The sequence below is a fragment of the Staurois parvus genome, unplaced genomic scaffold, assembly GCF_062004578.1.
Source record: "Staurois parvus isolate SC_StPar_1 unplaced genomic scaffold, SC_StPar_1.0 ptg000058l, whole genome shotgun sequence".
Taxonomy (NCBI): domain Eukaryota; kingdom Metazoa; phylum Chordata; class Amphibia; order Anura; family Ranidae; genus Staurois; species Staurois parvus.
Window position 1 is genome coordinate 12,672,206 of NW_028317854.1, and position 14,779 is coordinate 12,686,984.

Here is a 14,779-nt window from a genome sequence, read left to right on the forward strand (position 1 = left end):
ACTAAACATATAGTGTATATAGATGAAACTTGAAAAATTAGAATATCGTTCAAAAGTTCATTTATTTCAGTAATACAACTTAAAAGGTGAAACTAATATATTAGATAGACTCATTACATGCAAAGCAAGATAGTTCAAGCCGTGATTTGTCATAATTGTGATGATTATGGCTTACAGCTCATGAAAACCCCAAATCCACAATCTTAGAAAATTAGAATATTGTGAAATTGTGCAATATTCTAGGCTCAAAGTGTCCCACTCTAATCAGCTAATTAAGCCATAACCCCTGCAAAGGGTTCTTGCGCCTTTAAATGGTCTCTCAGTCTGGTTCATTAGGAATCACAATCATGGGAAAGACTGCTGACCTGGCAGTTGTGCAGAAAACCATCATTGACACCCTCCATAAGGAGGGAAAGCCTCAAAAGGTAATTGCAAAAGAAGTTGGATGTTCCCAAAGTGCTGTATCAAAGCACATTAATAGAAAGTTATGTGGAAGTGTAAAGTGTGGAAGAAAAAGGCGCACAAGCAGCAGGGATGACTGCAGCCTGGAGAGGATTGTCAGGAAAAGGCCATTCAAAAGTGTTGGGGACTTTCACAAGGAGTGGACTGAGGCTGGAGTCAGTGCATCAAGAGCCACCACACACAGATGGATCCTGGACATGGGCTTCAAATGTCGTATTCCTCTTGTCAAGCCGCTCCTGAACAACAAACAAAGTCAGAAGCGTCTTACCTGGGCTAAAGAAAAACAGACCTGGTCTGTTGCTCAGTGGTCCAAAGTCCTCTTTTCTGATGAGAGCAACTTTTGCATCTCATTTGGAAATCAAGGACACAGTATAAAGGGAGAATGGAGAGGCACACACTGCAAGATGCTTGAAGACCAGTGTGAAGTTTCCACAGTCTGTGTTGATTTGGGGAGCCATGTCATCTGCTGATGTTGGTCTACTGTGCTTCATTAGGTCCAGGATCAACGCAGCCGTCTACCAGGAGATTTTGGAGCACTTCATGCTTCCTTCTGCAGATGAGCTTTATGGGGATGCTGATTTCATTTTCCAGCAGGACTTGGCACCTGCCCACACTGCCAAAAGCACCAAAACCTGGTTCAATGACCTTGGGATTACTGTGCTTGATTGGCCAGAAAACTCACCTGACCTGAACCCCATAGAGAATCTAAGGGGCATTGCCAAGAGAAAGATGAGAGACATGAGACCGAACAATGCAGAAGAGCTGAAGGCCGCTATTGAAGCATCCTGGTCTTCCATAACACCTCAGCAGTGCCACAGGCTGATAGCTTCCATGCCACGCGGCATTGAGGCAGTAATTGCTGCAAAAGGGGCCCAAACCAAGTACTGAGTACATATGCATGCTTATACTTTTCAGAGGTCCGATATTGTTCTATGTACAATCCTTGTTTTATTGATTGCATGTAATATTCTAATTTTCTGAGATTGTGGATTTGGGGTTTTCATGAGCTGTAAGCCATAATCATCACAATTATGACAAATCACGGCTTGAACTATCTTGCTTTGCATGTAATGAGTCTATCTCATATATTAGCTTCATCTTTTAAGTTGCATTACTGAAATAAATGAACTTTTGCACGATATTCTAATTTTTCGAGTTTCACCTGTACACTCCATATGATTAGTGGACCGCCCTCACCTGATCACATGTTATATACAGTTATGTTCTAAATAATAGCAGTGTGTTGAAAAAAGTGAATAAAGATCAAAATCCTTCTAATAGCTTTTATTTCCATACACACAAATGCATTGGGAACACTACACATTCTATTCCAAATCAAAACATGAAGAAAAATATATCAAATTTGTCTTGTTCCTCTAAAAAAAAATTGAAGAAAAGTGAACATTAGACTGTTCAAAAAAATAGCAGTGTTTGTATTCTTCTTTACAAACTCAAACATTCACTATATAAACTGAAAAATGTTTGAAGATTTTGCTTTCCTTTGAATCACGTAATTAATATTTAGTTGTATAAGCACTGTTTCTGAGAACTGCTGTACATCTGTGTTGCATGGAGTCAACCAACTTCTGGCACCTGTGAACAGGTATTCCAGCCCAGGATGATTGGACTACATTCCACAGTTCTTCTCTATTTCTTGGTTTTGCCTCAGAAACTGCATTTTTGATGTCACCCCACAAGTTTTCTATTGGATTAAGATCCGGGGATTGGGCTGGCCACTCCATAACGTCAATCTTGTTGGTGTGGAACCAAGATGTTGCACGTTTACTGGTGTGTTTGGGGTCGTTGTCTTGTTGGAACACCCATTTCAAGGGCATTTCCTCTACAGCATAAGGCAGCATGACCTCTTCAAGTATTCTGATGTATTCAAACTGATTCATGATCCCTGGTATGCGATAAATAGGCCCAACACCATAGTATGAGAAACATCCCCATATCATGATGCTTGCGCAACCATGCTTCACTGTCTTCACAGTGTACTGTGGCTTGAATTCAGTGTTTGGGGGTCGTCTGACAAACTGTCTCCGGCCACTAGACCCAAAAAGAACAATCTTACTTTCATCAGTCCACAAAATGTTGCGCCATTTCTCTTTAGGCCAGTCAATGTGCTCTTTGGCAAATTGCAACCTCTTCAGCACTTGTCTTTTTTTCAACAGTGGGACTTTGCGGGGGCTTCTTGCAGATAGCTTGGCTTCACATAGGCGTCTTCTAATTGTAACAGTACTCACAGGTAACTTTAGACCTTCTTTGATCTTCCTGGAGCTGATTGTTGGCTGAGTCCTTGCTATTTTGGCTATTCTTCTATCCATTCGAATGGTAGTTTTTTGCTTTCCTCCACGTCTTTCAGGTTTTGGTTGATCATTTTAGCTGAGCAGCCTATCTTTTTCTGCACTTCTTTATATGTTTTCCCCTCTCCAATCAACTTTTTAATCAAGGTACGCTGTTCTTCTGAACAATGTCTGGAACGACCCATTTTCCTCAGAATTTCAGAGAGAAATGCACTGTAACCAGCAGGTACAACATTTGCTGCCTTCCTTCCTTAAATAAGGGCAATAATTGCCACCTGTTTTTCAAAGAATGAATGACCTCACTAATAGAACTCCACACTGCTATTATTTTGAACATGCCCCTTTCAATTAGTGATTCAATTACACAGAATCAGCAGCATGCATGTCATGACTGTTGGGTCTGTTGGATTTCTATTACTCTACTACACCTGCTAGTAAATTATTTGCCATGTACAAATATAATTTCTATCAAAAACAGTGATTGATCAGGTTAGTGATGTCTGACTGCTATTATTTTGAACACAACTGTATGTGTATATATGTGACCAGGTGAGGGCGGTCCTGTAATTATATGGTGTGTATATATGTTTACTTTCTTTTGTGTATGTGAGGTTATGAATAAGTGCGAAACATGTTAACATTTCTTTGTTTCCGACACTGTTATGTGATGTGAAATGAAACGGATTCCGGGTTTTCTTTTTTCCTGTGTTGCTGCAGATGAGCAGCTTGTGCACCTTCATCTATCGTGGTCACTGGGAGAGGGATACCAATCATCTGGAGCAGCTTTGATTGATGTATGTCTCTACTAATATTTACTGATGGATAGTCAAAGAAACACAGAGCCAGCTCAGAGAAAATGCTTACTAATATACTGTTATTGTATATCTACAGTTAGCACAAGCAAGGAGTATTTTTTTCTAGCTCAGAAAGATTTGAGTAAATCATGTAGCTGTTTTGTACAAAAAAGACCATTAGAAAGAGCTTTTGGTCTAAGAACATTCAGGTTTATACAGCAGGAAATAGAAAAAAAAATCTTCTGTGAGAAAGTAGTATGCAGTTGTACCTGCCAAGTCACAAACATGATCGTGACAATTATTCACTCCTCCTACTCATACTCCAGCTCCTTACATCCTGTGAAAAGAATTTTTGTGAATAGACAAGGTGTACTCAGGTGTACCCACTACGATCCATGTATCAAACCAGGGACTGTAAAGCAGGCTATACATTGGCAAATGTCCAAATGAACATTCATATCAAAAAGCTCAGCAGTACATTCAATAATGGCAACAGTGACTTGATGAATGTCGCTCAAAAGTACTTAAAGTGGTAGTAAAGTTTTCCAAAAAATAAAAAATAATGTTCTCATTGCAAGACAATGTCATAATGTGCTAGTATGCATTGCATACTAGCACTTTATGAAAGATTTACCTAAAAACAAAGCCCTCCAGTGGCGTGCTGTCACTGCTGACAGGGCTTTCATCTTCACCTGGTCTTTTTTCCAGATTCACAGGTTCCGGCCATTTGAATAGCTAAGCCACGATGATGGTACACTCACACATGCGCACTAGAGTCATGGCCGTGGCACAAAGCTCTGCAACGACAGCGTGAGAATGCCGTCCCTTCAGAGTACATGGGCTGGTGACATTACTGGCTGCAGTGAAAATGAATATCTCCCAAACAGTGCATATTCGGAGATATTCCTTGTACCTACAGGTAAGCTTTATTATAAGCTTACCTGTAGGTGTAAGTGTCCAACTACTGCTACAGGGCGGTAGGGCTGCGCAAAATCACGTGTATATATACGTGATTTTGCATTTCTGGGTAGGCCCTATTCGTGCCGCCATTGGCGGATACAGCTGTCAATCACCCGGCGATCGCCAAGGAACAATGATGGGGGAGAGGTCTGTATGTAAACAACACAGATCTCTCCCCTGTCAGCACCAACTTGCTGCTTTGTATTGCTGGGGATATCAGTGGCAGTTAGTCAGTCCCCCCCTCCCCAGTGTCAGAATGCCAGCTGCAGTCCCGCTATAAGTCGCTGATCGCCACAACTGTATAAAAAAAATAAAAATTCCAGTATATATACCGCCATTTGTAGAAGCTATAACTTTCATGTAAACCAATTAATTTACATGTATTGGGATTTTTTTTTTTTTTTTTTTAGCAAAGACGTAGCAGAATACAGTTTAGCCTACATTTATGATGAAATTTGATTTTTTTTATTTTTTTTTACTGTAAAAAAGTAAAACACATTTGTGGTTTTTTGTTTTGTTTTTTTCAAAATTGTTGTTTTTTTTTGGTTTTTTTGTTTATAGCGCAAAACATTAAAAATGCAGAGGCGATCAAATACCACCAAAAGAAAGCTCTATTTGTGAAAACAAAAGGATATTTGGGTGCAGCGTTGCATGACCGCGAAATAGTCAGTTAAAGTAACGCAGCACCGTATTGCAAAAATGGCCTGGTCAGGAAGGGGGGGTAAACCCTCTGGAGAGCAAGTGGTTAAAAGTTTTTTTTTTTTAATTGTTTTTGAACTTGGAATTTTAAAGTTAAACATTAATTTGTACAACAAAATTTCCATTGTGCTCCTTCAAATGTTTTCATCACTATCATCAAAATGAATGTCAATTTGTCCCCACTAGCCATTAGAAAGTCAAATATACAAAACATTTTTAACAAAATTGTGCTAGTGTATGACCAGATTCTGTGTTGGAAGTTTGGCATTTATAATGTAGTGAAGATAAAGAAAATTCATCTTCATTTGGTCTAAAACAGCTCTCACTTTCTGCCTTTAGTTTCTAATATCCATACCACCCTGATCTCTGCATACACCAAATTAAGGTTTTTGGGGGTTTTTTAGGCAGGTGATGGGCTGTCAGTCAGACTCCAATTAGCTCTTCTTGCAGTATTTTTAATAGTCAGTAAAATGACCGCATACAGTGATGTCGCCAACCCAGAACCAACTTTCCTTGAAGCATTTCATCACTCCTGGCTTTCTCCCAAGGATAGGGGAAGTCCTTTATTCCTATATTTAATGAAGAGTGAAAACTGACTGTAATGACTGGTACCCAGGTTGTCCATCTGCAGAAGAGGCCGGTCTTGAGCAGAACTATAGATCTGTAGGTGATGTGCTGTACCACCCAAGATGAATTTTGAGTTTTGGATGGTATTTATTTGTGCTTTTAGATTCATTCTTTATCTCAAAATGGCAACACAGACAGAATTGGTCATGCAATGTTTGTTATTTAAGCAACTTTGTGTCATAGTTGCAGCTTTAAATATCAGCACATGCATAAAATTAAAGTGGTTGTATGTTCCTTTATGTTCACTTTTGTTATAAACTTGTTTTTTACTGATTTTCATAATTATTTTTTTCTTTGGCATCTGTTTAACCAGACGCCAAAAGTCTTGCGTTATAAAAGCAGACTGTTTTTGATAATCATGATGTGTAGTATTTGTAACACATTCCCCCACGTGACTAGCTGATTTAAATTTCCTGCCTAATGTGCCATCACTGATCATTTTAATAGAGTACAGAGAGGCACTGCTTTAATTGCTGTCTGTGTGATTTACACACTGTTATTCTCATTGAGACCACTATAAAAGAGACACATTGAGAGAAATTCAGACCTTTAGTGTTGTCACCAGAGCAAGATATGAGGGGAAATCCTCCAATGAGGACACTTGTTCCAGTGACTTTAGTTAGATTTCCTCTTTTTTCCTGCAGCATTGCCAGATAGAAAGTGAGCAGGAAATGGACAGCAAAAGATCCTGATAGTAATTTTAACCCTATACATACAATTTAATTTTCCAATGTAGATTTGGAATAAAAAGAAAAAATATTACTTTTTGTAGGGAATTACAGATGTATCGGATTGTTTAAAAGTTGACATAGCTGTTACTTGTAAAGCTCTGACAAAGAATGACAGCCAATTCTGTAGTCCATTCTGCACAGAATGCAGCATGGGCTATAGAGCTGTCTAGGCGCCTATTCTGAAATCCACCAACAGAATGAGATTGGATGGAAGATAACACATATCACATACATTGCTAACTTTCTTTGTGTTTCTTTAGATTAGGTTGGATATAATGGCTAAATCAGATGCCAGAAGCAAGACTCTTTTGTGGACTGGACTGGCACTGCTGTCTACACAGGGAGGAGCTTTAGGCTATCTCACATGGTGGGTCTACTCTTGGGATATAATGGAGCCTGTTACATACTTCATCACCTATGGAAACATCATTGCCTTTTATGCATACTATCTTCTAACCAACATGGTGAGTAGAATGCTCGAGCAACAGAACTGGTTTTATGTTCTGATACAGTTTAAATAATGGTTATGCACATTGATTTTCACATGCTAGAGATCATATATTAATACTCTGGATACACTAATCTGGTAGCATTATTGGAGACTGCTCATATAGGTTCTCAGAGAAAACTCAAGATCCATTTGCAAGGTATAATCTTGCTTTAGGGGTTAGTTTTAAACTTTGTAGCTGGCATGTCTTTCATGTTCAAAACTTCTGAACATAGTTTGATGGAAGTGGGTGGGATTTGTTCTGTTAAAGTCTGAACATGAGTGCGCTACCTGTAGTGTTTAGTTATCTATAGATCAGTTGTCTGTGAAGCGGTGGCAGAAAGTTCTAGTTTATTTAAATGGAGCCCAGAGAAAGCGGGTATAGGGTGCCCTTTGATCAGCTGTGTACAGCAGACCTGAATCTGTTTTTCTTAAATGACTGCCCTTCATTCATCTTTGTACCGGGTTATTAAATAACACTGTTGTATTTTAGATTGATAAAATATGGATGCCAACAGTAATACTTGTATCAATTATTTAGAAATACAAGACCGCTAAAAGGTACCTTCAACTACAGTCTAAGTGTGTGATATACATGAAATCTTATAAATTAAAGAGGTTCAGGTTCCGCAAAAAAAAAAATCATACTCGGGGGGGGTGCAGTATTTGTCCGGTGCGGCATCTGTCCCTCTCCGGCTCTAAGTGCGGGAACTGAGTGATCAAAGACTGCTCCATTCTCAGTCTTCAGACTGCAGATCTCCTGCTGTGCCCATCCAGCACTGGGTTGGGAGGGAGCAGCTGGCTCAGGCTCTCGGCGTCTTGCTGGGAGACTTAGCCAACTGCCAGTCCAGGTTTTTGTGTGGATCTTTTCAGAGTCTGCACTGGCTCTGTGACGTCAGCCGTCAGCAGGCTTTTAGCTTTTATATATTTTTAGTAAGTAAAAACAAAACAGATAAGAATGGACAGTGGAGATGAAAGGAAAAAGAATAGAGAGGCCATGGCAAGAAAAAAAAAGAGGTGACGAGACATCCTTCTTCTTATCAGTTTGCTATTATTTGGACTAGAAAGGTAAGTAGCAGAGCACTTGTTCTCTCTGTTTTATAAATAAGGTGTGTATTTCGAAGTGTGAGAAGTAGTAGAAGCACATAGATAATAATTTACCATTTTTACAACATGAAGTGCATGGAACGTCCTCCAGGTTAGTATGCTGTTAACTCTCATAACTCAGTGGTTAAAGAAAATGTGGTCATAAAAACCACTAGAAATCAACACATGGGTATAATGACAAACCTGTTAGGTGTCAAGCTGACTGTATATCTCAGTTTGACTGCCTAAAAAATGCTAACTTTCTAAAAGTGTGAACATAGGCAGGCTATAAAGGTCTGTACAGACAAAAAAGAGTTTGCTGAAACTGGATACAAGAGACATAGAGTTAACACGTAGAGTTAAAGGTGAAGTTTAACTACAGTATTATATATTTTATACAGTGCCATAGACTTATCTATAATGGAAACAATGGCCCTTGTCGACCTGACTGCTCCAAAACATGGAAGCCAGTACAATGCACTTAGTAATATAGATTTATGTTGGATATCACCACATTTAGGGCTAATAACACTACTAAAGTTAGTCCCTACAGCCATGTAAATCCATGATAATAATAGAAAAAAAATAATTATAATCAATTACACACGTCTGCGACTAAAAAGCTGTTTGATTATTTTAATCTAATTTCCATGAATTTTGGTGTGCTGAAAACAAATAAAATATTGAAAAAACTCCTAGACGTCATGTTTTGCCACAAAATGCAAAATTGTCTTCAAATGTATAAAAAAAATTTAATTTTTGGTATTTTTTTATATTATGGGTTTTTAACCAAATTTAAAGTCCAAATTACTATTAATTCACATAAGTGCATTTAAGATATCAAATGCCAAAAAAAACCTTAAAGGGGTTGTCCGAGTTATGTAAAAAAAATATAGCACTGGAAATCTGATGGTCAGCAATATATACATAAGCTAAGCAAGTTTTAGGGAAAAGAAATTCTATTTCCTCATTTCCCTAGTTCTCTTCTGGCCCTTTGTTGTTATTTACAGGTAAACAATCTCTGCCCCTCCCCCACTGCAAAGGGGGTGAATACAAGTGCTGCTCTGAGTGACATGTCTGACTACTGGGATACTCAGCAGCATGCTGTATGTGTAAGCCTCAGCCTTGAGTCTGTGCTTCTAATGGTAGAAGGGGTTAATCTTTCCTGAAGAATCCAGTGGGTGGGATACCAAATATCCTTGTTTTCTGTGTCTATGGGACAGTCTAGATCAGGCATGTCCAAAGTCCGGCCCGGGGGTCGGTTTAATACGGCCCTCCAACAGCCCTCCCTGCTCTGTGTAATGTGGCCCTCCCATGGCCCTCCCTTCTATGGCAGACAGTCTTCTGCTTGAGAGCAGAGGGCAGTGTGCATGCCTGACTGCGGCGCGTTCTCCCTGGTCTGTGTAAATGCGGCTGTCGCACGGCCCTCCCTTCTGTGGCAGACAGTCTTCTGCTTGAGAGCAGTGCACATGCGTGACTGCGCCGCGCTGGGAGCGATAGAGGGCGGTGACATCAGGGCCAGGCTTCCAGCGTGAAGTGTGTTTCTCTTCCCCTCCCGGCTGCCGTGCAGAGACTTCAGCTCCAGCTACCTTTTTCACCCTTCACCTAAGTTTTTTTTAAATTTATTTTCAATACATTGTGAAAAATCAGCTGTCAGTTGATCTTAATGTTTTGAAATGAAAAGTATGTCGTTTGCAATTAACTTGGCATAAAATAATTTATTTGCATTTAATTGTAATGGTTCAAAGAATGTTTGGAAAAATGTTTGGCCCCTCCACCATGTTCACTTCATCCAATCTGGCCCTCTTTGAAAAAAGTTTGGACACCCCTGGTCTAGATCAACAAAATCACTGGAACAAGAAGAGTTGGCAGCTGAGGGTGCTAACAGTCAGTGAAAAAAATGTCCTCCAAGAAACTTTGGTACCTTCCCATAAAGTTCTTCTACCACCTCTCCACATAAAATTGGGATTGATGAAGCAATTCGTAAAATCACTTCCAAGAGATGGAGAATGTTTCAAATACTTGGTCACCAGGTTTCCAGGCCTGTCGGAAGCAACATTGAAGGAAAGTGTGTTTGTCAGAATAGACATTAGAAGGCTTATAGTTGATCAAGAGTTTGTCAATACCATGACGGATCCTCAAAAAGAAGGGTGGATTGCATTTAAAGAAGTCGTACAGAATGTGTTAGGCAATAACAAAGATCCTCACTACAAAAAGAGAGCTTGGGAGCTGTGAGTGAGGAACAAGGTGAACGATTCCACCAAGATATTAAAGAGATGGAAAGGAGATACCAGGGAAAATGGAGCATTACAATGATGGCAGACTACTGTTGGATGCTTTAGAGAGACATTCTAGATGCTACTCACAAGCATAAATGCACCAAGAGGAGCCTCACAGGGGAGAAGAATCGAGTTTAGTGTGTGTAGGTGAGCTCATTTCAGTTCAAAAAAGGATTTTCATGAAAAAATTGTAATAAAACTTTAATTTTATAAGTCTATTTCCATTTATTTTGAGGTATTGCCTTATTTAACATAGTTACCTAAATTGTCAGGAAATGTGATGTCCTATGACAAAATGGGGGTCATTTTTGGATTCAGCGCACCAAAAAACAAAGATTACGTGGAATAACCAAAACAGCTCTTGAAAAAAATTTTTTTGCAGACCTGTGTTATCATTGCATCGCAGTAGCAAGCTCAAACTTTCTGTAGACTGCTTTTGTATCAATAAAGAAGAACAATGTGAGATCTCTCCATGTTTACCCCATTTGCTGCACTGCTGTAATGCCTTCCTGGCTTCAGCCATGTTGAGCAGTAGCTGCATGTGCAGTGAAAGGAATGCTCCTTTTTCTATTAGGAAAATAAAAACAACTCAGCCACAGAAAAATCTCCTTGGCCATATGAGATTCATCTGCTGCTCTTGAGTGATTGTTAATGGGTTATTTCTTCCTACTTTGCCCATGACATCCTCTGATTAATGGTATAGGTTGTACTTTGTGTACTATGCAAAGCCATATCTTAAGGTTCTGTATGTGTTAGAAGGGGCTTAGGAGAGAACTGTTATGAGACAAATGGAAGCTGACATTGCTGACAGCTCTATAATTGATTTGATTATTTTTGATATGCCATATTAACCCTCTTACTGCCTTGTTTCAGTGATCCGGAACACATTTGCAGCTTAGGGCTTCTGACTTTCCTGATTTTTTATTTTAACATGTATTTTCATAGCATTAATGACATGTGCAACACCTAAATATTGTACGTTCACATTTACAGTCTAAGGTCCTGATCTCACATGCATATATACACGCTAGGACCAATTTGGACAGGAGACAATTATCATACCAGCATGTCTTTGAAGCGTGGGAGGAAACCAATGCAAGCACAAGGAGAACATGCAAACTCCATACAGTTCATGCCCAGACCAAGATCTGCATACTTGTTCCAGACTAGTAACCAGTGAAAGGATTAAAGTCGGCATAACAGCCAATCAACTAGCATTTTCATTAAGAGGTCAGCAGTGGCAGTGCTTGTATTTCTGTTTCCTGTTATACAGGCACACATTAGAACAAGAGCAGACGGTATCACTGTAGACAAATATGTAACCTCTAAGAAATAAACAACCTAGCTGTCCTTAATATTGAAACACCCTTTGTTATACTCTTTTATGAACTGTTGACTTTTTGTACGAACATTTAAACCTGTACTGCCTCTCTTCGACAGGACTATCTTTATCCAGATGCAAGAGACCGTCAGTTCCTGCATTTCTTCTATAAAAGAGCCAAGAAGCAGCACTTTGATGTAGAAAAATACAATTGGCTGAAAAATAAGCTGGCAGAGGTATTGACTTTACCTGTATTACATTAAGTGGAAGCATAGGGTACAAATGAAAGACCCTGGAAGCAATCTAGATACATTGATTACCCTCAATTTTCAGCTCCGCTTTGCATTCCTGTTTATGTTAATGGAATTGGGAGGGGGGACTAGCAATAGCAGATGCTGTCAGCTCTGCCTTTCTCAGGTGTACTAACATTTCCAGTGGATGTTACGTATAATAACAGCAATCATCTGACTGCCTGCATAAAATATAAGATCATCACCCAGCATGTCTGGATCAGGCAGCTGTCATCAAACATAGGTACAAAGCAATCACTACATGATCACAATAATGTTGTTCTGCATTTAACTAAGATATTCAATAAAATTACAGATATCAATTATTTATTTAGTGGATTTGATTTGTACTTCTAAAAACTTTTTTTTTTTTATAGCAATGATCTTCAAGCAGGGGCTCAGATGAGTTATTGAATTTGCTTTATTACAAAGAACCATTTTTTTCTGAGCACTTCACAGATTAAAACATTTTTTTTAATAATAGTGTAAACAGTTACAAGAAGTTGGCTGTTTTTCTATCTATTTTTACAGCCTTGGTGACAGTGTAGGAATAGTAGATTGTTAGATGTAGGCAATTCCATGTAGGTGAATATAGACAGTGACAGATGGGCTACCTGGCAAACTACAAAATATAACAATTCCTATTCACCACGGAATGATGACACACAATGGCTATAAAGTTTATCATTTCAAAGCCCTTTCTTAAAATGTCAGTTTTGTCATAAGGATATACTATCAGTGTCACATGGGGGAGCATATTTGATCTGAGCAAGACCACCAACTCTGAAAGAAAACATTGGTAGATAAAATTTTTCAGTATATTATTATTATACAGGATTTGTAGTGCCAACATTTTGTGCAGTGCTTTACAGCATGAGCCATCATAAGCATGCTCCAGGCTCTAATTACACTTGGGAGATAGGAGTTGTGGAAAAACGCGGGACGCACGTTTTGGTGCCATTCATCCCTAATGCAGTGTGATTTTGCTGCACAACAAAACACACATGTAAAATTGTGCCTGAAGTACAGCCAAAATTTGGTTCCAAAGCTTCTTTTGGGCGCCTCACATTTATGTGAATGGGCTGCCCTATGGACAACATACAGAATAGCGTGAGCATCACCGAGACATAATTGCAAGCAAGAACTGGACTTCCTGCTACGTGCAGTTTGAACAGGGCCTCAGTGTCAGGATTGGTCATGTTGATATGTATCCTTATCTGCTGAAAATGTAATATACGTTTTTTTTTCCTGCTCCCAAGGCTGAAGAAAGTTTGAGGCGTCTGCGGAATCCTCTAAAACTCAAGCTTCCAATTGAGCAGCTACAAGAGAGAGAATAACATGGAATTTTTTATTCAGTTTAGAAATTTTGTTGTGTTTTAAATAATTTTGTAAATTAAACTGAACCTTTTGACCACTACTTTAAGAGACTACAATAAATGATTAATAAAAGGTGGTCCAATTCTATTTGTGCAGTCTCTATCTTTAAACGTATACTACTTATGATACGATCACAATGTTTTTTGTAAAGGAATGTGGGAGGCTGTTTTATGGAGTCATATGATGAGACATACTGTAAGTGTGACTTATACTTTACTTCAAGAATGCTCAGAAGCAGCAGACAGACAGAAGGTACACTAAATGTAAAAGTGTGTAGACAGGCCGTCTAAATGATTAGACACATGTATATTCAGTGAAGGGTACTGTTAATGCTGCAGTATACAAAGACATTTTAACAGCTTACCTACAGGGCACTTATACCCCCTTCCTGCCCAGGACAATTTCCAGCTCTCAGTGCTGTCACACTTTGACAATTGCGCGGTCATGCAGCACTGTACCCATATGACATTTTTATCATTTTTTGTGACAGCTAGAGCTTTATTTTGGTGGTATTTAATCACCTCTGGGTTTTTTATTTTTTCTTAAACAAACCAAAAACTACTGCAAATTTTGAAACAAAAAAGTTTTTTCTTAGTTTTTGTTATAAAATTTTGTAAATAAGTGATTTTTCTCCTTCACTGATGTGCGCTAATGAGGCTGTAGTGATGGGCACTGATAAGATGCACTGATGGATACTGATAGGTGGCACTGATGGGCATTGACAGGCATCACCGATGGGCACTGAAAGGCAGCACTGATATCTGGCACTGTTAGGTTGCACTGATTGGCACTGTTAGGTGGCACTGACTGGCACTGTTAGGTGGTACTGACTAGCACTGATGCGCACTGATAGGCGGCACTGATGTGCACTGATAGGCGGCACTGATGTGCACTGATAGGCGGCACTGACTGGCACTGATAGGCGGCACTGATTGGCATTGATGGGTGACACTGAAGGGCAGCTCAGATGGGCACTGATGTGTGGCATTGATGTGCACTGGTAGGCACTGATATGTGGCATTGATGTGGCACTGGCACGTGGCACTGTTCAGCACTGACAGCTGGCACTGATGGACACTGACAGGTGGCACTTCTGGGGCCACACTGATCATCAGTGACCTGATGATCAGTGTACATGTCCCCTCCACGGAATGCCGATTACCAGCTCTCCTCTCCTCTGTCAGCGTGACAGCTCGAGGGCAGAGAAATGCTGATAACCGGCATTTCCCTGTTTACATGTGATCAGCTGTGATTGGACACAGCTGATCACATGACCGAGCCGACATCTTCAGCTCTTTCCGTGGATCAGTGATCCGCTGTGTCCGAGGGACACAGAGCACCGCCGATCGCACCACTGCGC

General features: G+C 39.7%; 1 protein-coding gene across 1 annotated transcript in view; it reads left to right on the forward strand.

The window, feature by feature from the left end:
- The window catches only part of MCUB (mitochondrial calcium uniporter dominant negative subunit beta), a 143,861-nt gene extending 130,355 nt beyond the window's left edge, over window positions 1-13,506 (forward strand). Inside the window, exons 6-8 of the mRNA XM_089668502.1 lie at window positions 6,840-7,043; window positions 11,872-11,988; window positions 13,302-13,506. Coding sequence (XP_089524628.1) covers window positions 6,840-7,043; window positions 11,872-11,988; window positions 13,302-13,379 — 399 coding nt within the window. The 3' untranslated portion in view covers window positions 13,380-13,506. The remainder of the gene's footprint in view (window positions 1-6,839; window positions 7,044-11,871; window positions 11,989-13,301) is intronic.
- Window positions 13,507-14,779: the final 1,273 nt, after the last annotated feature.